General features: G+C 48.7%; 1 protein-coding gene across 1 annotated transcript in view; it reads left to right on the plus strand.

The window, feature by feature from the left end:
• The window catches only part of LOC307207098 (calcium/calmodulin-dependent protein kinase type IV-like), a 40711-nt gene that overhangs the window by 12051 nt on the left and 3980 nt on the right, over positions 1-24680 (plus strand). Inside the window, exons 3-10 of the mRNA XM_079960825.1 lie at positions 434-512; positions 1468-1530; positions 9466-9548; positions 10952-11024; positions 16687-16777; positions 17815-17889; positions 19418-19493; positions 23955-24081. Coding sequence (XP_079816951.1) covers positions 434-512; positions 1468-1530; positions 9466-9548; positions 10952-11024; positions 16687-16777; positions 17815-17889; positions 19418-19493; positions 23955-24081 — 667 coding nt within the window. The remainder of the gene's footprint in view (positions 1-433; positions 513-1467; positions 1531-9465; positions 9549-10951; positions 11025-16686; positions 16778-17814; positions 17890-19417; positions 19494-23954; positions 24082-24680) is intronic.

Consider the following 24680-nt stretch of genomic DNA (forward strand, 5'->3'; position numbering starts at 1 on the left):
GAACTTCTTCCAGCAAAGAAGCTATTTGACGCTTAGTCTCCGCCTACTCTCCCTGCGCGGAAGCCTTCTGCGCAAGGAGGGTGTGGGCAGCGGAGGACCCTTACTCTCCCTGCTGGTCCCCGGCCTCGCCGATTCCCCCATCTGCCCCCCCTTCTCCACTGGTGCTACTCTGATTCCCTTCCCCAGAAGATGGGCTGCCTCGCTCTCTGGAATCCCTCTGGAGCCCGCTCTCTCCCTCCGGCCCTGATGGCAGTTCCCTGACACACGTTGATATGGCTTTTGGCAATTCCCTGGTTGGTTATTTCTCCCAATAGGAATAGGATCTAATGCTTATTTTCTTTAAAAAAAAAAAAATAGGAAAAAACTCATTCTGTATATACATTCTGGGAGGGGGGAATGTGTGATCACCTCTTTCTGTCCCCCGGTTCTTTAGGGGAGCCACGTCGGTGGTGTACAGCTGTGAGGAGAAAGGAACAAACGTCCAATACGCTGCCAAAATATTGAAGAAAACGGTAAGTGCCAATCCCATCTCACTCCTGTTAACGGAAAAATCTGAGGGCTCCCTTGGACAAAAACAAAGACACCAACCAGGATAACTTGGAGCAAAACAGCAGCCTGTAGGCTTGGACTTTATTGATCTGTTGCAACAGGGTGCTCCCCTCACTTGCAGGAGAGAGGAAGGACCCAGAAAAATGGTGTGCAAGACCTTATAAAGACTTTTGAAATTCCCACCCTGTAGATCAAAACCACCCCCAGAAACATCATACATACATCAGAGTGTCTTGTCACCTGGCTGGTTCCCCCTTTCCCCCTCCCCATGAGTACTTTCCAGGTGACAGAGGGGAGTTTGCAGTTTCCTGCCCCCAGAGGGAAGATCTGATTATTATCCTTTGTTCCAGTCTGTGCTGAATCCACTCCCATACGCAAGTTCTTTGTGATCTTGATGGTCTTCTGTCTAGGACCATCAGGGTTGGCATAGCAACTGGGCAGGGCTCCTGTGGATGTGCTGGTATGCTCAAGGGATTATGGCTGCCCTGTCTCAAACCTTCCCCATTTTGTGGTCCTTCCTACATGGAGTAAAATAAAAGTGGAACAGTGGAAATCCGGTGTATGGTTGATTTTCTATGAATTTATAACAGAAGCATAGTGTATGTAGTGTGTGAGTGTGAGTGTGTGTGAAGTTTGTACAAACTGAATGATTGGGGGGGGGGTGTTTCCTGTGACACTCCAAATGAGGAACGATTAGATGAGGCTGCTTGATCTCTGCAGGGATTCCCCACTCCACCTCAAGGTCAGAGTGAGACAAACAGAGTCTAAGAGAAGGGAGTGATCATCAGGTTTGGCCAGAATTCATCTGTAGTTGCTCCCTGTGTCCCTGCTTACCTTCAGCAGGTCTCTCCAAGTTGGCAAAAACAACGGGAAAATGGTGGGGGGGTCCTTGAGATGCATTCTATTCTTCGCTTTCAGATCGACAAGAAAATCGTCAGGACCGAAATCGGTGTGCTGTTAAGGCTGTCGCATCCGAATATTGTAAGTTAAGAGGAGTTGGCGAAAAGAGCACGATGTTTGGGATAGAACGGGTGTGTCAGAGTGTGAATGACCTGGGGGGGTGGGAGAGAGTTCCGCAGATCAGGGGCCTGCACACCAAAGGCTTGAACCCTTGTTGTTGTTTAGTCGTTTAGTCGTGTCCGCCTCTTCGTGACCGCCTGGACCAGAGCACGCCAGGCCCTCCCGTCTTCTACTGCCTCCCGCAGTTTGGTCAAAATCATGCTGGTAGCTTTGAGAACACTGTCCCACCATCTGGTCCTCCGTCATCTCCTTCTCCTTGTACCCTCCATCTTTCCCAACATCAGGGTCTTTTCCAGGGAGTCTTCTCTTCTCATGAGGTGGCCAAAGTCTTGGAGCCTCAGCTTCAGGATCTGTCCTTCCAGTGAGCACTCAGGGCTGATTTCCTTCTGAATGGAGAGGTTTGATCTTCTTGCAGTCCATGGGACTCTCAAGAGTCTCCTCCAGCACCAGAATTCAAAAGCATCCATTCTTCGGCGATCAGCCTTCTTTATGGTCCAGCTCTCACTTCCATACATCACTACTGGGAAAACCAGAGCTTTAACTATGCGGACCTTTGTTGGCAAGGTGATGTCTCTGCTTATTAAGATGCTGTCTAGGTTTGTCATTGCTTTTCTCCAAGTGGACCTCAGGGGTCACGTGGGGAATCACTAGAGATGCCGCATCAGAGGATGTGCGATCAAGATGAAGCCTTAAAAGCCTTTTTCCAATAGGAGAGCCTCTCCATGCCCTTTTCTGAACCTGGCAAGATGGAGGGCTGTGGTACAACAACAACAACAACAACAACAACAACAACAACAACAACACTTATTTATACCCTGCCCATCTGGCTGGGTTTCCCCAGCCACTCTGGGCAGCTCCCAACAGAATATTAAAAACACGATCAAACATCAAACATTAAAAATTTCCCTAAACAGGACTGCCTTCAGATGTCTTCTAAAAGTCAGATAGTTGTTTATTTCCTTGACATCAGACGGAAGGGCATTCCACAGGGCAGGCGCCACCACTGAGCAGGCCCTCTCCCTGGTTCCCTGTAACCTCATTTCTTGCAGGGAGGGAACCACTAGAAGGTCCTCGGAAATGGACCTCAGTGAAATGGGCTGAACGATGGGGGTGGAGATGCTCCTTTAGGTATACTGGGCCAAGTCCGTTCCGGGTGTTTCAAGGTCAGCACCAACACTTTGAATTGTGCCCGGAAACGTACTGGGAGCCAATGGAGGTCTTTCAGGAGTGGTGTTATATGGTCTTGGTGGCTGTTCCCAGTCCCCAGTCTGGCTGCCGCATTCTGGATTAGTTGCAGTTTCCGGGTCACCTCCAAAGGTAGCCCCACGTAGAGCGAAGCAACCGAAACTCAATTTCAGACAGCGCTTCCAGCTTGCTTAATGCTGTCTTTTGAAAGGTTGTGATTTGGGGATCCTTGCAACCGGAGGGTCAGTGTCCTTCGTGACTGGCTGGTAAATCGCGTACACAAAGACTGTCTCTAAAATCAGCTAGGCATCCCATGGGGGCACCTGGGCCCTATCACCATCAATATCCACAGAGCCTTTCAGCTTCCAGATGTGGGATAATCCCCCAGGACACTCTCCTTATAATCTCTAATAGGTTGCCTTTAAGCTGCAAAGCGTGACGATTCGAATAACATCCCCATATATTGGACTTCCGTGGCACATTATGGAAGTCTGCCGACTTGCGAGATCGTATCCTTCTAGGAATTGGATGCTGCTCTGTAAAAGAGAAGTTAATTCCTTGAAAGGGGGGAAGCTGTCAACAGTTCTGGAGGTTAGAGGATCTGAGCCAGTGAGTGAAAAAGACCGGTGGATCAAGCCCAATCCAGCATGCTGGTCTCGTAATGGCCAGCCAGTTGCCCATGGGAAGCCAGCAAGCAGCAGCCAAGTATAGCAGCCCTCTTTGCTCCTGTGGTTTCCAGCAACTGGTATTCAGAAGCTAAGAAAAACCCTATAATCTATAAAAATGTAGTATAAACACCGACAACGGGGAAACACTGCACTGCTTGTAAATGCCATCTCCAACTCCTCGGAAGATTCCATCAGCGGCGTCGCCGAAAATTTTTGCACATCACTTGGGAAGAGAGGTGAATTAAAGCCAGTGTCCTGGAAGAAGCAAAGATCACCAGCGTGGAAGCGATGATTCTTCAACATCAACTTCGTTGGACTGGTCATGTTGTGTGGATGCCTGATGATCGTCTTCCAAAGCAACTCCTCTATTCTGAACTTAAGAATGGAAAGCATAATGCCAGCGGTCAACAAAAGAGGTTTAAAGACTCTCTCAAGGCAAATCTAAAAAAATGTAGTTTAAACACCGGCAACTGGGAAACACTGGCCTGAGAGCGCTCCAGTTGGAGAACAGCCTTTACCAAAGGTGTTGTGGGCTTTGAAGACACTCAAACTCAGGACGCAAGGGAGAAACGTGCTAAGAGGAAGGCACGCTTGGCAAACCCTCACCAGGATCAACTCCCATGCAGAAACCTATGTCCCCACTGTGGAAGGACGTGTGGATCCTGAATTGGCCTCCACAGTCACTTACGGACTCATTGTTAAGACCGTGTTTATGGAAGATGATCTTACTCGGCTTCGAGGGATCACCGAAGAAGTGTTGCTGACTCAAACACTTAGGCAGCAAATAGGCAATGAGGCTAGTAAAGGTAAAGGGACCCCTGACCATTAGGTCCAGTCATGGCCGACTCTGGGGTTGCGGCGCTCATCTCGTTTTACTGGCCGAGGGAGCCGGCGTACAGCTTCTGGGTCATGTGGCCAGCAGGACTAAGCCACTTCTGGCGAACCAGAGCAGTGCACAGAAACGCCGTTTACCTTCCCCCCGGAGCGGTACCTATTTATCTACTTGCACTTTGACGTGCTTTTGAGCTGCTAGGTTGGCAGGAGCAGGGACCGAGCAACGGGAGCTCACCCCGTCATTGCGGGGATTCGAACCGCCAACCTTCTGATCAGCAAGTCCTAGGCTCTGTGGTTTAACCCACAGCGCCACCCGCTTCCCAGGCAATGAGGCTAGTAGCCACCAATTGCTGTCTCCTCTGTGACTTTGTCTAATCCTCTTTTTAAACCATCCAGGCTGGTGGTCATCAGGCCTCTGTGGCTGCGAGTTCCCATAGTTTAACTAAGTGCTGCGTGAAAAATGACTTTCCTTTATCTGCTTTTCATTGAATGTCCACGTCTTCTAGAGTTATGGAAGAGGGAAACTTTTCTCTGCCAGCTTCCTCCATGTCCAAAAAATTCTATAAACTTCTATCATGTCACTCGCCTCTTCTCTAAACTGGAAAGTTCCAAATGCTGCACACTTTTCTGACAATGGACTCGCTCCACCCAGGGGTGGACTAATCTTGCATAATGCGGCGCCCGTGCAAGGCCAGAACTTGGCGCCCCCGAATGGATCTTCTCAATCATTGATCTTCTCAATTTTGCACCCCTTTAGCCCTGTACACCACCCTAAATTCTTCTTGATGGAACCTTTTCCAACTCTACAATACAGTCAAATCTCAGATCCCGAACGCCTCCGTTTTGGAACGTTTCGGCTCCTGAACATCAAAAACCCCGAAGTAAACGCTCCAGTTTTCAAACGTTTTTCGGAAGACGAATGTCCGATGTGACTTCCGCTTGAGTGCAAGAAGGTCCTGCAACCAATCAGAAGCTGGGCCTTGGTTGTCGAACGTTTTTCCGAAACCGAACGAGCTTCCGGAACAGATTACGTCCAACAACCGAGGTTTGACTGTATCCTTTTTGAGGCGAAGCAGCTAGAATTGTACACAGCATTCCAAATGCTGTTTGACACCACTTAGAAACCACAGCCCTGACTGCTATAGAAATATTAATAAAACCGGCATTAAATCAATTGATTGGACTGTGCACACTATAAAATGAAATTACCGTATTGGCCTGAATATAAGTCTCACTTTTTTGACTTCCGGGTTTTTTGCGGAGAGGAATGGCAGCACCCGACGCTTCGTCCTACTAAAGACAGGCACTTTGGGGGTTGATGAGCGATGAGGGGAGGTTGCCAGGACTAGGCACCCCCCTTAAAAAACCCTGCAGAAGACCAGGGCTTTGAAGGGGTCCAGCAGAGTCCGTTCTTTCCTCCTGCCGGGACCCAGCTCTCGTAACTGCTTCAGCAGCGGGCGAGGGGCAGTTGAAGTGCGGCTTATGTTCACGACCTTACGGTATGCAGCCAGGAGCGCAGGGTTAACAGCGCCAGGATTGCAGCAAAGCAACGCCCGCCCCCTGCATAGTCCCCCGTCCTCTCTCCCAAGGCCGGGAAGCGAGGGAGCGAGAAATGGAGTGGCTTTTATTCGGGTATTTTTTGTCGTCCCAACCTCCAATTTTAAAGGTGTGGCTTATATTCGGGTACAGCTTATATTCAGGCCAATATGGTACATATTAAAACCTGCTGGCTTTACATATCTGCGTAGGCTTGCCTTACTGAACAGGTTTTTAGCAGGGGCTGAAGGCCGCTGCACCCTAATAAAATAAACAAAACAAGCGTAACAGCAACTTGAAGGACCAACAGCCATTATTCCAAGCTGTCGTTGACCTAATTTTTTGCTCTAATAACCAATAGTTTTTTGGGGGGGGCGTTTAGGATTTCCACATGCACCCCTCACATTCGCAAGCTTCTTTGTTCACTCAGATGTTCATTCATATATACAGTGGTACCTCAGGTTAAATACGCTTCAGGTTACAGACTCTGCTAACCCAGAAATATTACCTCAGGTTAAGAACTTTGCTTGAGGATGAGAACAGAAATCGTGCTCTGGCGGCGCGGCAGCAGCAGGAGGCCCCATTAGCTAAAGTGGTGCTTCAGGTTAAGAACAGTTTCAGGTTAAGAACGGACCTCCAGAACGAATTAAATACTTAACCCGAGGTACCAGTGTGTGTATGTATGTATGTATGTATATATGTGTGTGTGTGTGTGTGTGTGTATCTATACACACACACACACATATATATGGAATTCTATTTCTGTTATTTACCCTTTTGCGACTCCTATCTGCAGCCTCCCCTGCTTGCAGGCGGCTGATATGGAGCGATAATAGGATTGTAAACTTCTGAAGTTAATAAGAGATTGCGCCGCCACGTATTAAGGGAAGGAGAGAAGCATTAAGCCTCTTCCTTCTTCTCCCAGCGTCACTTACACAGCGGGATCTTTCCAGCAGCCGCGGTTTTAATCATGAAAGTGCCATGAAATGTGCGGTGTCACCAAAAGTCTAAAGAAACCGTGACATTTTCTTGTTTTCTTCTTCTTTTTTTTCTTTTGTTTTAAATGCAATTTCCAAGTCTTTCCTCCTCCCTGGAGGGGAGGGGAAAAACGCATACACAACTGTCTATTTCCAGATGTGCTGCTGTTAAGAACGCAAGCAGGAAATCTCCTTGGATGAAAAGGTGTGCTATATATATATATATATATATATATATATATATATATATACACACACAGTGGTGCCTCGCAAAACGAAATTAATCCGTTCCGCGATTCTCTTCGTCTAGCGGTTTTTTCGTCTTGCGAAGCAAGCCCATTGACGGTTTAGCGGATTAGCACTATTAGCGGCTTAGCGGCTTTTAGCGGCTTAGCGGCTTAGCGGATAAGCAGATAAGTGGCTTAGTGGCTTAGAAAAAGGGGGGGAAGGAAAAAAAACCCGCAGGAACTCACAAGACATTTTCGTCTTGCGAAGCAAGCCCATTGGGAAATTCGTTTTGTGAAGCACCTCCAAAACGGAAAACCCTTTCGTCTAGCGGGTTTTCCGTCTTGCGAGGCGTTCGTCTTGCGGGGCACCACTGTATATATACACACACACACACATATATATACACACACACACACACACACGGTGGTACCTTGGTTCTCAAACTCAATCCATTCCAGAAGTCCGTTCCAAAACCAAAGCGTTCCAATACTAAGGCGCGCTTTCCCATAGAAAGGAATGCAAAACAGATTGCCATATTTTTCCGTGTATAAGACTGGTTTTTTTTCCTTTAAAATAATGTCCAAATTTTGGGGGTGTCGTACACTGATAGATCTCTCCCCCCCCTTTCTTAAATTGGAGTCCCCCAAAATAGGTGGCATCTTATACATGGAGGTGTCTTATAGACAGAAAAATACGGTAATCGGTTCCAGACTTTTAAAAACAACCCCTAAAACAGCAATTTACCATGAATTTTACTATCTAACGAGACCCTTGATCCATAAAATGAAAGCAATAATCAACGTACTGTACTTCTTTGGCGATCCCTTGTAGCCGAGTAAGACTGACTTCCATAAACACGGTTTTAACAATGAATCCGTAAGTGACTGTGGAGGCCAATTCTGGATCCCCACGTCCTTCCACAGTGGAGATATAGGTTTCCGGGTGGGAGTTGATCCTGGTGAGGGTTTGCCAAGCATGCCTTCCTCTTAGCACGTTTCTCCCTTGCGTCCTGAGTTCGAATGTCTTCAAAGCCCACGACACCTTTGGTAAAGGCTGTTCTCCAACTGGAGCGCTCTCAGGCCAGTGTTTCCCAGTTGCCGGTGTTTAAACTACATTTTTTTAGATTTGCCGTGAGAGAGTCTTTAAACCTCTTTTGTTGACCGCTGGCATTATGCTTTCCATTCTTAAGTTCGGAATAGAGGAGTTGCTTTGGAAGACGATCATCAGGCATCCGCACAACATGACCAGTCCAACGAAGTTGATGTTGAAGAATCATCGCTTCCACACTGGTGATCTTTGCTTCTTCCAGGACACTGGCTTTAATTCACCTCTCTTCCCAAGTGATGTGCAAAAATTTTCGGCGACGCCACTGATGGAATCTTCCGAGGAGTTGGAGATGGCATTTACAAGCAGTCCATGTTTCACAAGCATACTGAGTCAGACCCCTATGCCATCTAACTGAGCGTTGTCTACAGTGGCTGGCAGCAAATCTCAGGCTGGAATCTTCCCCCAGCCTACCAGGATATGGTTCTGAATATGACAGATCTAGAGAGAATCGCAGGAGGCTGTGCTTGTACCACTGGATCCATCTAGCTCAGCAGTTTCCACACCGACTGAGCTAGGTGGATTTCAGATGGGCACATTTCCCTACGTTCCATGCACAGCTCGGTTGGTTGGAGCGTGGTGAAGATAACGCCAAGGTTGCAGGTTCGATCCCCAGCTGCCTATTCTTGCACTGCAGGGGGTTGGGCTAGATGACCCCCTCAGGGTCCCGTCCAACTCTTGTTGTTGTTTAGTCATTTAGTCGTGTCCGCCTCTTCGTGACCCCCTGGACCAGAGCACGCCAGGCACTCCTGTCTTCCACTGCCTCCCGCAGTTTGGTCAGACTCATGCTGGTAGCTTCAAGAACACTGTCCCACCATCTCGTCCTCCGTCGTCCCCTTCTCCTTGCGCCCTCCATCTTTCCCAACATCAGGGTCTTTTCCAGGGAGTCTTCTCTTCTCATGAGGTGGCCAAAGTCTTGGAGCCTCAGCTTCAGGATCTGTCCTTCCAGTGAGCACTCAGGGCTGATTTCCTTCAGAATGGAAAGGTTTGATCTTCTTGCAGTCCATGGGACACTCAAGAGTCTCCTCCAGCACCACAATTCAAAAGCATCCATTCTTCGCCGATCAGCCTTCTTTATGGTCCAGCTCTCACTTCCATACATCACTACTGGGAAAACCATAGCTTTAACTATACAGACCTTTGTTGGCAAGGTCCAACTCTACAATTCTATTATTCTACATGGAGAGGCTAGAGATTGAACCTGGTATCTAATGTATGCAAAGCAGGTGCTTTTCCCACGTAGTTACAATCCTTGTCCGTGTGGGTTTGTGAGTTGCTTTTTCGTATTTGGAGACCAGCTTGCCTCAAAGTTAAAATGCCATTCCCCCCTGCTCAACCTCCTTTATCTCTTTTTTTATTTTTAGATCAAACTCAAAGAGATCTTTGAGACTACCTCGCAGATCACCCTCATCCTTGAGCTGGTGACAGGTGGCGAGCTGTTTGACAGGTAACCAGCAAGAAGCCCTCCGCCAAACTGGCATGTTCTTAATAAAAGGTGACAAATTGCACCGAGGAAGGGGAAAGGGATGGTAATTTGTGTCAGAGCGGCCTGCAGAGAAGCTGTGTGTGTTATTGTGTGTGTGTCTGTGTTGGGATAGAGAGGGGGGGGTTGAGGACTACAGTACACGTATTTTTCGCTCTATAAGACGCACCAGACCACGAGACGCACCTAGTTTTTGGAGGAGGAAAACAAGGAAAAAATATTCTGAATCTCAGAAGCCAGAACAGCAAGAGGGATCACTGCGCAGTGAAAGCAGCAATCCCTCTTGCTGTTCTGGCTTCTGGGATAGCTGTGCAGCCTGCATTCGCTCCATAAGACGCACACACGTTTCCCCTTACTTTTTAGGAGGGGTGAGTCTTATAGAGCAAAAAATACGGTACTTTATGATGGCCATTCTCGACCATCACTGTCAATTCCCGCTGCAGATTCTCTGCGATCTCTTTTCTCTCCCTCCATCACACTCACTAAAAAAAAGTTCCGCTCACTCCAGTGCCAGAAAGCTTGTCCCTTCAAATGCCCAGTTATCTACACTTCATTGCTCCAAGTGTGCAAAGGGCTTCGTTTTTAAACATGCGCTTTGCACATGAGCAGAGACAATCTCGTCTCATATACAAAAACTGTATTTACTTTTTAAAATAAAATGTTGTTTGACAGTTAGCAAAACAAACTCTATGCAGAGGTACTGGGGCTGCGCTGGTTGAACTCTTTCAATATTACTGCTATTCCAACGAGAGCCATACTCAGAGGGGACCCATTTTACCGCTCGAGCAGGGTATAAATTTTACGAAATAAACAAAATGAATAAAATAAGTTCAACGGGCCCCCAGAAATCAATGCATTGCCTTGAGGATGATTATGAGGAATATGTCCCCAAATATTCACATCTCCTTTTGCTCTTCCCACTGGTAAAGTAAAGGTAAAGGGACCCCTGACCATTAGGTCCAGTCATGACCGACTCTGGGGTTGCGGCACTCATCTCGCTTTATTGGGAGCCGGCATACAGCTTCTGAGTCATGTGGCCAGCATGACTAAGCCGCTTCTGGCAAACCAGAGCAGCGCACGGAAACGCCGTTTACCTTCCCACCGGAGCAGTACCTATTGATCTACTTGCACTCTGATGTGCTTATGAACTGCTAGGTTGGCAGGAACAGGGACCGAGCAACGGGAGCTCACCCCGTCATCACGGGGATTCGAACTGCCAACCTTCTGATCGGCAAGTCCTAGGCTCTGTGGTTTAACCCACAGCGCCACCCGTGTCCCTTAGACACTAGGTAGAGTAGCTAGTGGCAAAGTGAAAACATGGCAACATTCGAACCCAACACTTTGTGCCCCCCTCTGCCCTCTTTCAGGATCGTTGAACGGGGTTTCTACAGCGAGAAAGACGCAGCTCACGTGGTGAAGCAGATCCTGGAAGCTGTTTCCGTAAGTCATCCCTCTCTCCTGTTCGTTGTTTTTTTCTCTCTCTCTCCAGAAGACCCTCGGAGCTGGACCTCAATGTCCAGGCTGAACGATGGGTGTGGAGATGCTCCTTCAGGGATAAAGGGCCGTTTAGGGCTTGAAATGTCAGCACCAACACTTTGAATTGTGCTCAGAAACGTCCTAGGAGCCAATACAAGTCTTTCAGGACGAGTGTACATAATACTCTGGCTCCAATACGCTTCCACCACTGACGTTGGAAGCTGAGTACACACAATGATGTTAGCTGCAATCAATCTATACCCTGCAGATTCCTGAGAGATATTCCTGTTCAATGTGAATGAATGAATGAACTTTATTACGGTCACAGACCAGGATAAATAAAATAGCAGTTAGGATATTTTTTTTTTAACTGATAAATGTTGGAGCACATAAGGACAAAGAAACAAGCATAGGATAAAACATCTGAATAAAATACAAGATTAAACACGGATAAGGGATGGGTAAAAACTGGTAATTAAAACAGATAAGAACTAAAAACAAATAAAAACATGCAGTTAAAACAACTGTAAGAGCGTAAGAACTAAAAGACTCGCAGTTAAAACAACTATAAGAGGCTATAAGAGTAGAAGCCTCTGAAATAGAGGACACTCACAGCATTAGAAACTGATGTGCAAATATGGTTAAATGTGTATTTTCCTGCAAACCAGCTTCCCTCTGAATGGGAAACGGAAACCGCAGTCGAGCTGAGGTGTGTCCCTTTCAGGCAGCCACTGAGCATGCTCAGATGAGAGCACACACTCGGATGGCTGATTCAGGGAATCAGAGTTCGGCGCGGGGAAACAAATCAGGGAATGGGCAACGGGTAGAAACACGGATGTCCTTTTTCTGGTCTGTGCGGCAATTCGAGTATCAAATCACAGAGCGGAGGAACAACCTCGCTGAATTTGAAGTCGCTCAAGTGCACACATCCTGCATTTTGAGGCGGCTTCCTCCCCAAACCAGCTTTGCTCCAGACTGAGAAAAAGAACAAACTAGCAGATAATGTGTTCACAGCCTTAGTGAGATACAAGGCCCCCATGCCACACAATCCCCGGATGCGGGGCAGACCAAAATTCGGCAACTTCCTCAAAAGTTCCATTTATGCTAATCCTTGCAAAGCTGAGCTGTTGCTTTCTCATACCTTCCTATGTGAGTGAAACGGCCAACTCCTGCCTCGCTGGTGTGTGTATGTTTTATTTCATTTTTATTAACTGTCACTATCTTTTAAAGCTCCCCGTCTTTCCAATCTCTTGCAATCGGCAACCTGTGAAATTAAGATTGGCACCAGCGGCTCCCTAGGCTGGTAACACAATTTGCACGGCATCTGTTGTTTGTTTGGGTGAGAGGAGCCAGAGAAAGCGGCTGCCAAGGGACCACCAGGCGGAACAAAAGGGGGGAGAGGGAGGGTATTTGCTGTAGGGCAGGACAAGGTAAAACAAAAGGTAAAAGGTAAAGGTCCCCTAAAGCAGAGACATCACCTTGCCAACAAAGGTCCGTATAGTTCAAGCCATGGTTTTCCCAGTAGTGATGTATGGAAGTGAGAACTGGACCATAAAGAAGGCTGATCGCCAAAGAATGGATGCTTTTGAATTCTGGTGCTGGAGGAGACTCTTGAGAGTCCCACGGACTGCAAGAAGATCAGACCTCTCCATTCGGAAGGAAATCAGCCCTGAGTGCTCACTGGAAGGACAGATCCTGAAGCTGAGGCTCCAAGACTTTGGCCACCTCATGAGTAGAGAAGACTCCCTGGAGAAGACCCTGATGTTGGGAAAGATGGAAGGCACAAGGAGAAGGGGACGACGGAGGACGAGATGGTGGGACAGTGTTCTCGAAGCTGCTAATATGAGTTTGACCAAACTGCGGGAGGCAGTGGAAGACAGGAGTGCCTGGCGTGCTCTGGTCCAGGGGGTCACGAAGAGTCGGATACGACTAAACGAGTAAACAACAAGAAAAGTCCCCTGGACAGTTAAATCCAGTCAAAGGCGACTATGGGGTTGCGGCGCTCATCTTGCTTTCAGACCAAGGGAGCCGCGTTTGTCTGCAGACAGCTTTCCAGGTCATGTGGCCAGCAGGACTAAACTGCTTCTGGCACATGACGGAAACCAGAGCGCACGGAAACGCCGTTTACCTTCCCGCCACAGCAGTACCTATTTATCTGCTTGCACTTTGATGTGCTTTCAAACTGCTAGGTTGGCAGGAGCTGGGCAGAGCAATGGGAGCTCACCCCGGCGCAGGGATTCGAACCGCCGACCTTCCGATTGGCAAGCCCAAGAGGCTCTGTGGTTTAGACCACAGTACCACCCGCATCCCTGCTGGCACACAAACGTACACCTGGTAAGGACCCATCTCATCTGGGCAATCAGCACTAAGGTACCTTCAGCACCAGAGATCAGCTGACCATTAGCAGAGGTCAGCTGATGCCGTAGGCTCTATAAAACCCGAGCCCAAAAGTTCAAGAGGAGTTGGTGTGCGTGTCTCTGTAAAGATACAGTGGTATCTTGGGTTACATACGCTTCAGGTTACACACTCCGCTAACCCAGAAATAATGCTTCAGGTTAAGAACTTTGCTTCAGGATAAGAACAGAAATCATGCTCCAGCGACGCAGCAGCAGCAGCGGGAGGCCCCATTAGCTAAAGTGGTGCTTCAGGTTAAGAACAGTTTCAGGTTAAGTACAGACCTCCGGAACGAATTAAGTACTTAACCAGAGGTACCACTGTACGTATGTCTGTGTGTCTATCTTCCGGGTTGTATGTGGCTAAGTCCTACTCCGAGAAGACACCTTAGGTAGATGTTATAAGAAAAATCTGCTCCTTTTCGCTTAAGGCAGGCTTCCTCAAACTCGGCCCTCCAGATGTTTTGAGACTACAGTTCCCATCATCCCTGACCACTGGTCCTGCTAGCTAGGGATCATGGGAGTTGTAGGCCAAAAACATCTGGAGGGCCGAGTTTGAGGAAGCCTGCCTTTCAGGGTATCTAAGACCCCTTATAGAGTCCTTCTGTAGGTTCTCCATCAGTAGGAGAAAATAACAGAGGCCAACCAGAAAATATTGAGAAGCAAAGCAGCTAGTAAGCCTGGTGTTTATTAAACTGTTGGAAAAGGGTCCCCCACTCCCCCCACGCAGGAGGGAGGAGGAACCCAGAACAATGGTGTGTAAGCCCTTATATAGACTTTTGAAATTGCCTCCCCTGTAGCTCAAGGTAAGGTAAAGGGACCCCTGACCATTAGGTCCAGTCGTGGCCGACTCTGGGGTTGCGGCGCTCATCTCGCTTTACTGGCCGAGGGAGCCGGCGTACAGCTTCCGGGTCATGTGGCCAGCAGGACTAAGCCGATTCTGGCGAACCAGAGCAGAGCACGGAAACGCCATTTGCCTTCCCGCCGGAGCGGTACCTATTTATCTACTTGCACTTGGACATGCTTTCGAACTGCTATTTTCGGCATATAATCTTCCCACATGCATGGCAATGATGACGTCTCAGCGTGAGCTTGAAGTCACAACCGCAGTTCATGCACATCATCACTTTGATGTGCTTTTGAACTGCTAGGTTGGCAGGAGCAGGGACCGAGCAATGGGAGCTCACCCCGTCACGGGTATTCGAAGTGCCAACCTTCTGATCGGCAAGTCCTAGGCTCAGTGGTTTAACCCACAGCGCCACCCGCGTCCCCAAGCTCAAGACCACCCTCCAAAACATCATACGTACATCACAGAAGGGGCGGTCTACAGCAGAATCCTGTCTGGCAGGAAACCTGGGTTTACCTGGGCAGCCTGGCCATTCTTTTGTGATAAATAAATACTTAATTCCTGAGTCCAGGTCACAGGCTCACCCTATTCATAGACAAATGTGCCCTTAAGGCAGGATTTGTGAGCCGAGAGACAAGGCTTTTCCCATTTCCATCCAAACTGCAGAAGAATATTTGAGGTCACTGAAAGAGTCAAAATGGCTTTAGGGCTGTTTTCCTGCACTGTTTCAGACACGTGGTTTCTATATTTATGTATGTGTTTGCCTGGTACATTTATGAACCTTTATTTTATATCTTAGACCTTGTAATTCTCGTAACCGTAGACATGCACAATAATTTCAAAGTGTCTGCCCTGAGTTGGACTAACGTTGGCCACACGTATACGTATATTACATGTGGTGCTTTTTTCTTATAAAAAAATGTTTAGGTAAAGGTAAAGGTACCCCTGCCCGTACGGGCCAGTCTTGACAGACTCTGGGGTTGTGCGCCCATCTCACTTAAGAGGCCAGGGGCCAGCGCTGTCCGGAGACACTTCCGGGTCACGTGGCCAGCGTGACATCGCTGCTCTGGCGAGCCAGAGCCGCACACGGAAACGCCGTTTACCTTCCCACAGGTAAGCGGTCCCTATTTATCTACTTGCACCTGGAGGTGCTTTCAAACTGCTAGGTTGGCAAGCGCTGGGACCGAGCAGCGGGAGCGCACCCCGCCGCAGGGATTCGAACCGCCGACCTTTTGATCGGCAAGTCCTAGGCGCTGAGGCTTTAACCCACAGCGCCACCTGTGTCCCGCAAAAAAATGTTTAGGGGTACTCTTATTTTGACTCGAGAAAATCACCATTTTATCAGGAAAAATAAACACAGTAAATGGACAAAAGTACGAAGATTCACAAAATGTTTGGGGTGTGCGTACCCCTGCGTACCCCCCAGGAAACAAAGGACTGATTACATGTGTGTGCGAGAATCTTATCTATATATGGTCACATCTACGTACAGAGAATATTAGCTAGGTCACCCTTTCTCTTTATTAAAGGTCAGTGTGAGACTGTTTCCATGGAAACCAAAGGTATTCTTTTTCTTCTTCCTTTCTTTTTGGTTTTTAATGAGGTGAGGAAAATCCTAAAGGACAGTATCCCACATAAATGCTCTGCGGAGATTTCGACTCCACCATTCGGCGCAGGCAGCGAAAGATTAAAGCAGGCTACAAGCTGAGTGAATCGTACAAATGGCTTGCAGACTCTAGGGGGCAAAAATAAAAGCAAAGTTCAACTTGTAACAGTTTGGGTGGGTTTTGACAACTGTCACGGATCGTCTCCCGCGTTGAAACCGGTTGCGCTGACATTTCTGTGTTCTCCCTACGCGGTCGGGGGCAGCGAGGCCTCTGAACACCACTTTCTGGGAACCTCAAATGTGTAGAAAGTACAGTGGTACCTTGGTTCTCAAACTTAATCCGTTCTGGAAGTCCGTTCTGAAACCAAAGCGTTCCAAAACCGAGGCTCGTTTTCCCATGATGCATGTAACCCAATAACAGGGACGCGGGTGGCGCTGTGGGTTAAACCACAGAGCCTAGGACTTGCCGATCAGAAGGTCGGCAGTTCGAATCCCCGCAGTTCGAAAGCACACCAACGCAAGTAGATAAATAGGTACCGCTCCGGCGGGAAGGTAAACGGCGTTTCCGTGCGCTGCTCTGATTCGCCAGAAGCGGCTTAGTCATGCTGGCCACATGACCCGGAAGCTGTACACCGGCTCCCTCGGCCAATAAAGCGAGATGAGCCCCGCAACCCCAGAGTCAGCCACGACTGGACCTAATGGTCAGGGGTCCCTTTACCTTTAATTAAAATAACACCACCTGGAGGGTATTTTCACCTTTCCTCTCGTTGTCTTCCGCAGTATTTGCATGCAAATGGTGTGGTCCACCGTGACCTGAAACCGGAGAATCTCCTCTACGCAGATCTCTCTCCAGATGCTCCTCTCAAAATTGGTACGTTTCCCCCACCACCACCTCCGAAATGATGTCCCAGGCAAATGTTCTGCTTTGTCTCATAATATTTCCTTCTGGCCCCATGCCAACTCTGGGCATCTAAGAGAGCCAGAGGGGTCTGGATCAGTGTTTCCCAAACTATTGATCTCCGGCAGTTTTTGGACTACAATTCCCATCATTCCTGGCAACTGGCCCTGCTAGCTAGGGCATAGCTGTCAAGTGTCCCTTATTTGAAGGGACAGTCCCTTATTCCAGCGCCATGTCCCGCTGCTGTCCCTTATTGATAGATATCCCTTAAATGTCCCTTAAATGATGTCCCTTAAATTTCAAAGGAAGCAGCTCCCCTCCCTCCCTCCCTGCCGGCCAGGGAGGAGGGAGGCTCCAACTTTGTTGCTTGGCTGTGTTGCTCACCCAATAAGGAGTCTGAGAACGACTGGGGGGTGGAGCTTGCATGCCTTGTGTGTGGCTAGTTAATGCAAGCTGAAGAGGTTTTTGAATGCTGGACGCCATTTTGTTGTACGTGCTGCTGCAAACTTTGCAGTGCAAAGCCAGGCCGGGGAGCCATCTTAAGTTGAGGCTGCATAGGCCTTGTGGTGCATGTGATTCAGATTCTAGTCAGTTGAACCTCTGGTTACAAAGTTGGTTGGACAGTGTTCTTGAAGCTACCAGCATGAGTGTGACCAGACTGCAGGAGGACAGGAAGACTGGAGTGCCTGGAACAGGTGAGGCTGCAGGTCCCTTATTTTGGCTGCTGGTCCCTTATTTTCAAGGCTGCTGGTCCCTTATTTTCAAATGTGTAAGTTGACAGCTATGAGCTAGGGTTGAGGGGAGTTGTAGTCCAAAAAGAGCTGGAGACCCAAGTTCGGGAAAACACTGTTCTGGATCTTTTGAGAGGCTGTGCTTCCTATGGCCACATCTCACCTGGGTGCAGCCATCCTAGTGGGAAAGATGGGCGGTGGGGAGGGAACAGAACGCATCCCATTTGTTTTAACGGGGTCGCCTTTGAAATATGCCCCTCCCTCTCCATTTTGCACCAGGTGATTTTGGATTGTCCAAGATTGTGGATGAGCAGGACACGATGAAGACAGTGTGTGGCACCCCTGGATACTGTGGTGAGTGGGCGAAAGAGCAAAAGCAAGGGGGGACCCAGCTAGTTTAGGGGCTGTCGAAACGAGAACTGTGTGCCAAGAGAGAGGGCATAATACAGTGGTACCTTGGATTACATACGCTTCAGGTTACAGACTCCGCTAACTCAGAAATAGTGCTTCAGGTTAAGAACTTTGCTTCAGGATGAGAACAGAAATCGTGCTCCAGCGGCAGTGGGAGGCCCCATTAGCTAAAGTGGTGCTTCAGGTTAAGAACAGTTTCAGGTTAAGTACGGACCTCCGGAACAAATTAAGTACTTAACCCGAGGTACCACTGTAGAGCCCTAGCACCTATCAGCCTGGGATATAAAACAAGGTAAAATAAAATAAAAACAAGGAGATACCGGTAATTAAAACAAAACAGCAAAACAATGTCATTATTATTATTAAAGCAAAGACAAAGGGCAGGATAGAAATAATAATAATAATAATAATGCCATTGTTTTGCTGTTTTGTTTTAATTATCTCCTTGTTTTTATCCGGCATTTTATTCCATGAACCACCCTGAGATCTTACGACGAAGGGCAGTATATAAATTTAGTAAATAAATATTAAATTTGTCAGGACCCCACCCCCAACCTAGAGTCCTGTGTCCAGTTCTGGGCACCACAGTTTTAGAGGGACATTCCCTCCCTGCGAGAAGCAAAGTTACAGGGAACCAGACAGAGGGCCTTCTCGGTGGTGGTGCCCGCCCTGTGGAATGCCCTCCGGTCAGATGTCAAGGAAATAAACAACTATCTGACGTTTAGAAGACATCTGAAGGCAGCCCTGTTTAGGGAAGTTTTTAATGACTGATGTTTTAATGTATTTTTAATCTTTTGTTGGAAACTGCCCAGAATGGCTGAGGAAACCCAGCCAGATGAGCAGGGTATAAATAAAAATTATTATTATTATTATTATTATTATTATTATTATTATTATTTTATTATTATTAGCAAGCTGGAACGTTCACAGATGAGGGCGACCGAGATGATAACCAAGCTTTACAGGGAATGGTTGAGGGGGGTTGGGGGGGTTTTACTCCTGGAGGAGAGGGGACACGGCACGAATTCACAGATCACTGCAAGGATTCAAGACGGGGAAACTGAGTTGGACAGATCCTTCCAGCCCTGCAAAGATCTGTGCCTGACCTTGTGAGCTTTTTCCTTCCTCCTCCTCCTCCTCCATCAGGAGCTAAGTCTTTCTCACCCTTTCGAAATCTCATGCACACATGCAACTCACTGGGGAATAAGTGGTAAATTAAGAATATGCCCCGCTGCTGCTGCTGCTGCTGCCTCCTCCTCTGCCTCGGCAGCTTCCAAAGGATGCAAGCCTGTCAACGCCTCCCACAAACTAACTGCGGCAGGTGTGAAAGCATGGCGGAGCGCGAAAGGAGCAGAGAGGGGGGGGGAGAGAGAGAGGGGGGGGAACGGGTGGGCGAAGGATGACACATATGCTAGCTGCCTGTGCTTCCTTGCTTTTTTCAAATTTTATTTCACTCTTCCAACGCCTCCAGCACCTGAGATTCTCCACGGTTCTCCCTACGGCCCAGAAGTGGATATGTGGTCTGTCGGTGTCATCACATATATCTTGTGAGTAACGTTAAAATGCTTTGACACATCACGATTCCTCCTTCCTCTCCCCTCCTTCCAGCTTCATCCGTGTGCAGGCCCAATGGGCGAGATACTTTTGCCTCTACAGTGGTACCTTGGTACTCAAATGGTGTGCTGGACCTGGGGGGGGGGGCGTTACCGAGAGGCGTGGGCAGAGTCCGGTCCTGGGTCGAGGGTCTGGAGACTGTCCACCAAGGGCGAAGTGAGGTCCAAAGCAAGAAGCCGGGCTTGGTTGGGAACTCCGAAAGAACAGGTCTGGGTGCTGGCAGAAACAGGTTTCCAGCGACGTTGCTCCCACAACCTGGGACCGGGCTGACTGGCCTTTATCTTCTCTGAGGCCAGGGGCGGTCCCAGCCCACAGGTGACCCACCTCTCCTGGCCTTAAGGCGAACACTCCTCCCGAGATAACTTAGTTCCCTCCGCCTCTCCGCCTCTCTGCCCTGAGCCTCTGCAGCTCAGGAGAGGCTGGAGGCTTACTCGACCCAGAGGCAGCCTCACCTTCACCTGAAGGGGCTGAGAGTGGAGCACCTGCAGGCAATGGGTCCTCCATCACCTCCAGAGCCAGAGTGGATTCACCTGGTGGCTGCTCCTGAGGATCCGGCACAGGTGCAGGCCCTTCAGATTCAAGCCCCTGCCCCAGCTCAGCCGGCCCTGGAGGCGGGGACTCCTGTGCAGGCTGGGATTCCTCTGGTTCAGCCTCTGAATCAGATTCCCAGGCCATCACAAATGGTTTAGCTGCTGAACAAATCAGCTCCCAAACGCCGCAAACCCGGAAGCGGGTGTTCCGGTTTGCAAACGTTTTTTGGAAGCCAAACATCCGTCGTGGCTTCCGATTGAGTGCAGGAAGCTCCCGCAGCCAATCGGAAGCCGCTCCTTGGTTTTCAAACGGTTCCGGGAGTATGGGACAGCTGCATATTCCTGCACTGGACTAAATGATCCTCAATGCCCCTTCCAACTATACTTTTCTACGATTCCTTGATTCTCAAGGCAGCTCCCCACTGACTGCAGCCCCTAAGCCATTTCTAAGTCACCTCTAGCTAAGGTATGAAAATGTTTGCACGGGGATAAAGACATCCCACTGCCCCACCGATGTGTGGGAATGTTCAGGGTGGCAGGAGAGGATATATTGTTTATTAATATCCTTCCTAACTTGCACTCTGCTTAGCAGAGTTATATTCCCCTTTCTACATGCCCAGCAGATAGCTGGTTGCAGGCTCATGTGAGCCGCTCACTATTATACAACTCAGTCTGTCTCTAGATTGAATTGTAAAAGGTAAAGGTAAAGGTACCCCTGCCCGTACGGGCCAGTCTTGACAGACTCTGGGGTTGTGCGCCCATCTCACTTAAGAGGCCAGGGGCCAGCGCTGTCCGGAGACACTTCCGGGTCACGTGGCCAGTGTGACATCGCTGCTCTGGCCAGAGCCAGAGCCAGAGCCGCACACGGAAACGCCGTTTACCTTCCCACTAGTAAGTGGTCCCTATTTATCTACTTGCACCCGGAGGTGCTTTCGAACTGCTAGGTTGGCAGGCGCTGGGACCGAGCAGCGGGAGCGCACCCCGCCGCAGGGATTCGAACCGCCGACCTTTCGATCGGCAAGTCCTAGGCGCTGAGGCTTTAACCCACAGCGCCACCTGCGTCCCCCAGATTGAATTGTACGTTCCTGGTAAGTTCCCTTGAATCCCTCTTAAAAGAATAAAGATGCCACACAATCTTATTCAAAGTCAATAAAAGAAGTTGACACACATCGGTTCACAGTTGGATTCCTGAAGGCAGAGTTAGTTACAAATATGTACATGTGGATCTACCCCATATGGGGGAATAATCCCAGTGCTTCTGCTAGCTGAGAGCTAGCAGAGCAGTCCTAGCTAAAAGCTGGTCAAATGAAGAAGGAAGTCAAAAAGAGAGGGAAGGGTGCTGCGTGACTCGTCCTTTCGTTACCTGGGCAGGTTAGGTGACGGCCACCTTCTATCACATGCAAAAGAAAGGATGCTCTAGCCAGGAGGAACAGGAAGTTTCAACTGGCTGGACCAAACACTCCCTCGCATGTCTTCTCTAGCGTTACCAGGAATGCAGTACTTGACTGCCTCTCATGGATCACATCCCACACGATGCCCCTCTGCCATGTACACAAACAGAAAACCAACCTGACACGAATGAAGCTGTGCTGATGTGAACAGCTGGGGAGGGAGCTTGGAGGACATGCTGTTGTTGTTTTTTGGAGGGGGAGAGAACTTCACTAAGGCGGTACCGTAACATGAATCCCCTCCCCCCCCCCAGAGAACTGCATGCATCAAAACACACAAGGATCTGGGTGACGGATGTAGCAAGAGCAAGGTTAGCCACTTTCTGTACCATCTCTTGCAGCGACACTGACAAAGGCTTGACCTCCTTTCTCTCTCCCGCTCACTGCCGCTGTTTTCATTGACCTAAATGAAACAGATGGCGGTCACAGCCCATCAAAATATGTTGGGTTTCCATTAGTTTGGCTTGTTAGGATTTACACACACACACATACACTTACTTACTTACTTATCAAACCTTTATTAGGCATTATGCAGGTAAAACCATAAAAGGAAAATAACATATAAAAGCCTTGAGATATATATAAAAAGGCAGGAGTTGGCTACATACAAATATAAATATATACATATAGAATCAGTGGTTTTCCTTGTTAACCTGCTCCTTGGAGGACTGCTGCCAAAAACTCGGCTACCCCCGCCGTTACCCTTTGGTCAGCGTCGGATAGGTAGAGTCCCACACATTCAGCTTGCTGGGGTTCCAGACCACCCGAAAGGGGGGACAGCACGCGTTGACGGAGCGTACTGTACAATGGGCAATGAAAGAGGATATGCTCTACAGTGTCCGGGACATTCATAGAACATCTGCAGAATCTCTTGCTTCTGGGAATGTTTTGATATCTTCCCCAGACAAATGCTGAGGGAAAAACATTCAAACGGGCCAGCATAAAAGCCCTACGTTGGGCTGGGATTATTAATTTACATACACACATACACTATCTATAGCCAAGTTGAAAGTAAATGCAGCCCTGAGGCTTTTTGCTTAAACATTTCTGCAGAGAGCGGATGACTATTTCCTCCCCCCAAAACTCCCCCCCCCCCCGACTGAATAGACACTGGTGCTGAGGAGAGCCAAGCAGCAGATTTGTGTGTGTGTGTTGTTGTTGTTGTTGTTTTTTAAGGGACACGGATGGTGTTGTGGTCTAAACCACTGAGCCTCTTAGGCTTGCTGATCGGAAGGTCGGCGGTTCGAATCCCCGCGATGGGCTGAGCTCCCGTTGCTCCGTCCCAGCTCCTGACAACCTAGCAGTTCAAAAGCACACCAGTGCAAGTAGATAAATAGGTTCAGCTGCGGCGGGAAGGTAAACGGCGTTTCTGCGCGCTCTGGTTTCTGTCATGGTGTCCTGTTGCGCCAGAAGCGATTTAGTCCTGCTGGCCACATGACCCGGAAAGCTGTCTGTAAACAAACACCGGCTCCCTCGGCCTGAAAGCGAGATGAGCGCCGCAACCCCGTAGTCGCCTTTGACTGGACTTAACCGTCCAGGGGTCCTTTAGCTTACCTTAATTTAGGCCTATGTTGCAGCAAAGGAAGCATGAACTTGAAAAACATGCTACCCCCCTCGAACGTCAGATCCATTACTTCACCAGAGGAATTTTCAGAGGGTTAGGATTCTGCAAGGACTGGTGCCCAGTTATTGAAACCTTAGTCGATTAATCACATGAGTTTTGTCAGTAGATTGATGGATCGTTCAGTTGCACTTCAATATTTTGTGGGGTGGTGGGGATGGCATAGTTCTGGAGCCATAGTTATTCATTGTATGTGTGCCTGCTGAAATCATGTGGTTTGGCAATCAATTCCTCTTCCCAGATCAGTAACTCACAGAGAGAGGTAGCGGGCAGAATCCTCAGATATTTAGAGCTTTATTAATTTGAGGGTAACTACAACACACGTCAAGGGACGCGGGTGGTGCTGTGGGTTAATCCACAGAGCCTAGGACTTGCCGATCAGAAGGTCGACAGTTCGAATCCCCGTGACGGGGTGAGCTCCCGTTGCTCGGTCCCTGCTCCTGCCCACCTAGCAGTTCAAAAGCCAAAAAAATGCAAGTAGATAAATAGGTACCGCTCCGCCAGGAAGGTAAACGGTTTTTCCGTGTGCTGCTCTGGTTCACCAGAAGCGGCTTAGTCCTGCTGGCCGCAGGACCCGGAAGCTATACGCCGGCTCTCTCGGCCAGTAAAGCAAGATGAGCACTGCAACCCCAGAGTCGGCCATGACTGGACCTAATGGTCAGGCATCCCTTTACCTTTACAACACATGTCGGCCTGTGTGTGTCCGTTTATCATCACCTTTCTCGTCAATATTTTATGTAAACCATTTACAGGTGTTTTATTCTTCTTCTGTTCTTTAAAAAAAAAATTCCCCAGGCTTTGCGGCTTCGAGCCTTTTTTTGACCCGAGAGGAGACCAATATATGTACAGCAGGATCCTAAACTGTGACTATGAGTTTGTCTCTCCGTGGTGGGATGAAGTGTCTCTCAACGCCAAGGATTTGGTGAGTTGCTTTGAGCCCTACCCAGAGAGGGGAGCCAGCTTGTGGGAATGTTCAGGGTGGCAGGAGAGGATGTTGTTGTTGTTGTTGTTTAGTCGTGTCCGCCTCTTCGTGACCCCCTGGACCAGAGTACACCAGGCCCTCCTGTCTTCCACTGCCTCCAGCTGTTTGGTCAAACTCATGCTGGTCACTTCAAGAACACTGTCCCACCATCTTGTCCTCTGTCGTCCCCTTCTCCTTGTGCCCTCCATCTTTCCCAACATCAGGGTCTTTTCCAGAGAGTCTTCTCTTCTCCTGAGGTGGCCAAAGTCTTGGAGCCTCAGCTTCAGGATCTGTCCTTCCAGTGAGCACTCAGGGCTGATTTCCTTCCGAATGGAGAGGTTGGATCTTCTTGCAGTCCATGGGACTCTCCAGAGTCTCCTCCAGCACCAGAATTCAAAAGCATCAATTCTTCAGCCATCAGCCTTCTTGATGGTCCATCTCTCACTTCCATACATCACTACTGGGAAAACCAGAGCTATAACTATATTGTCAAATGCAGCACCTTAAATGTCCAAGATGTCCATGCTGGGTGCCTGGAACGTGCGTGTGTTTTTGTTTGT

The sequence above is a fragment of the Podarcis cretensis genome (assembly GCF_951804945.1).
Source record: "Podarcis cretensis genome assembly, chromosome: 18".
Taxonomy (NCBI): domain Eukaryota; kingdom Metazoa; phylum Chordata; class Lepidosauria; order Squamata; family Lacertidae; genus Podarcis; species Podarcis cretensis.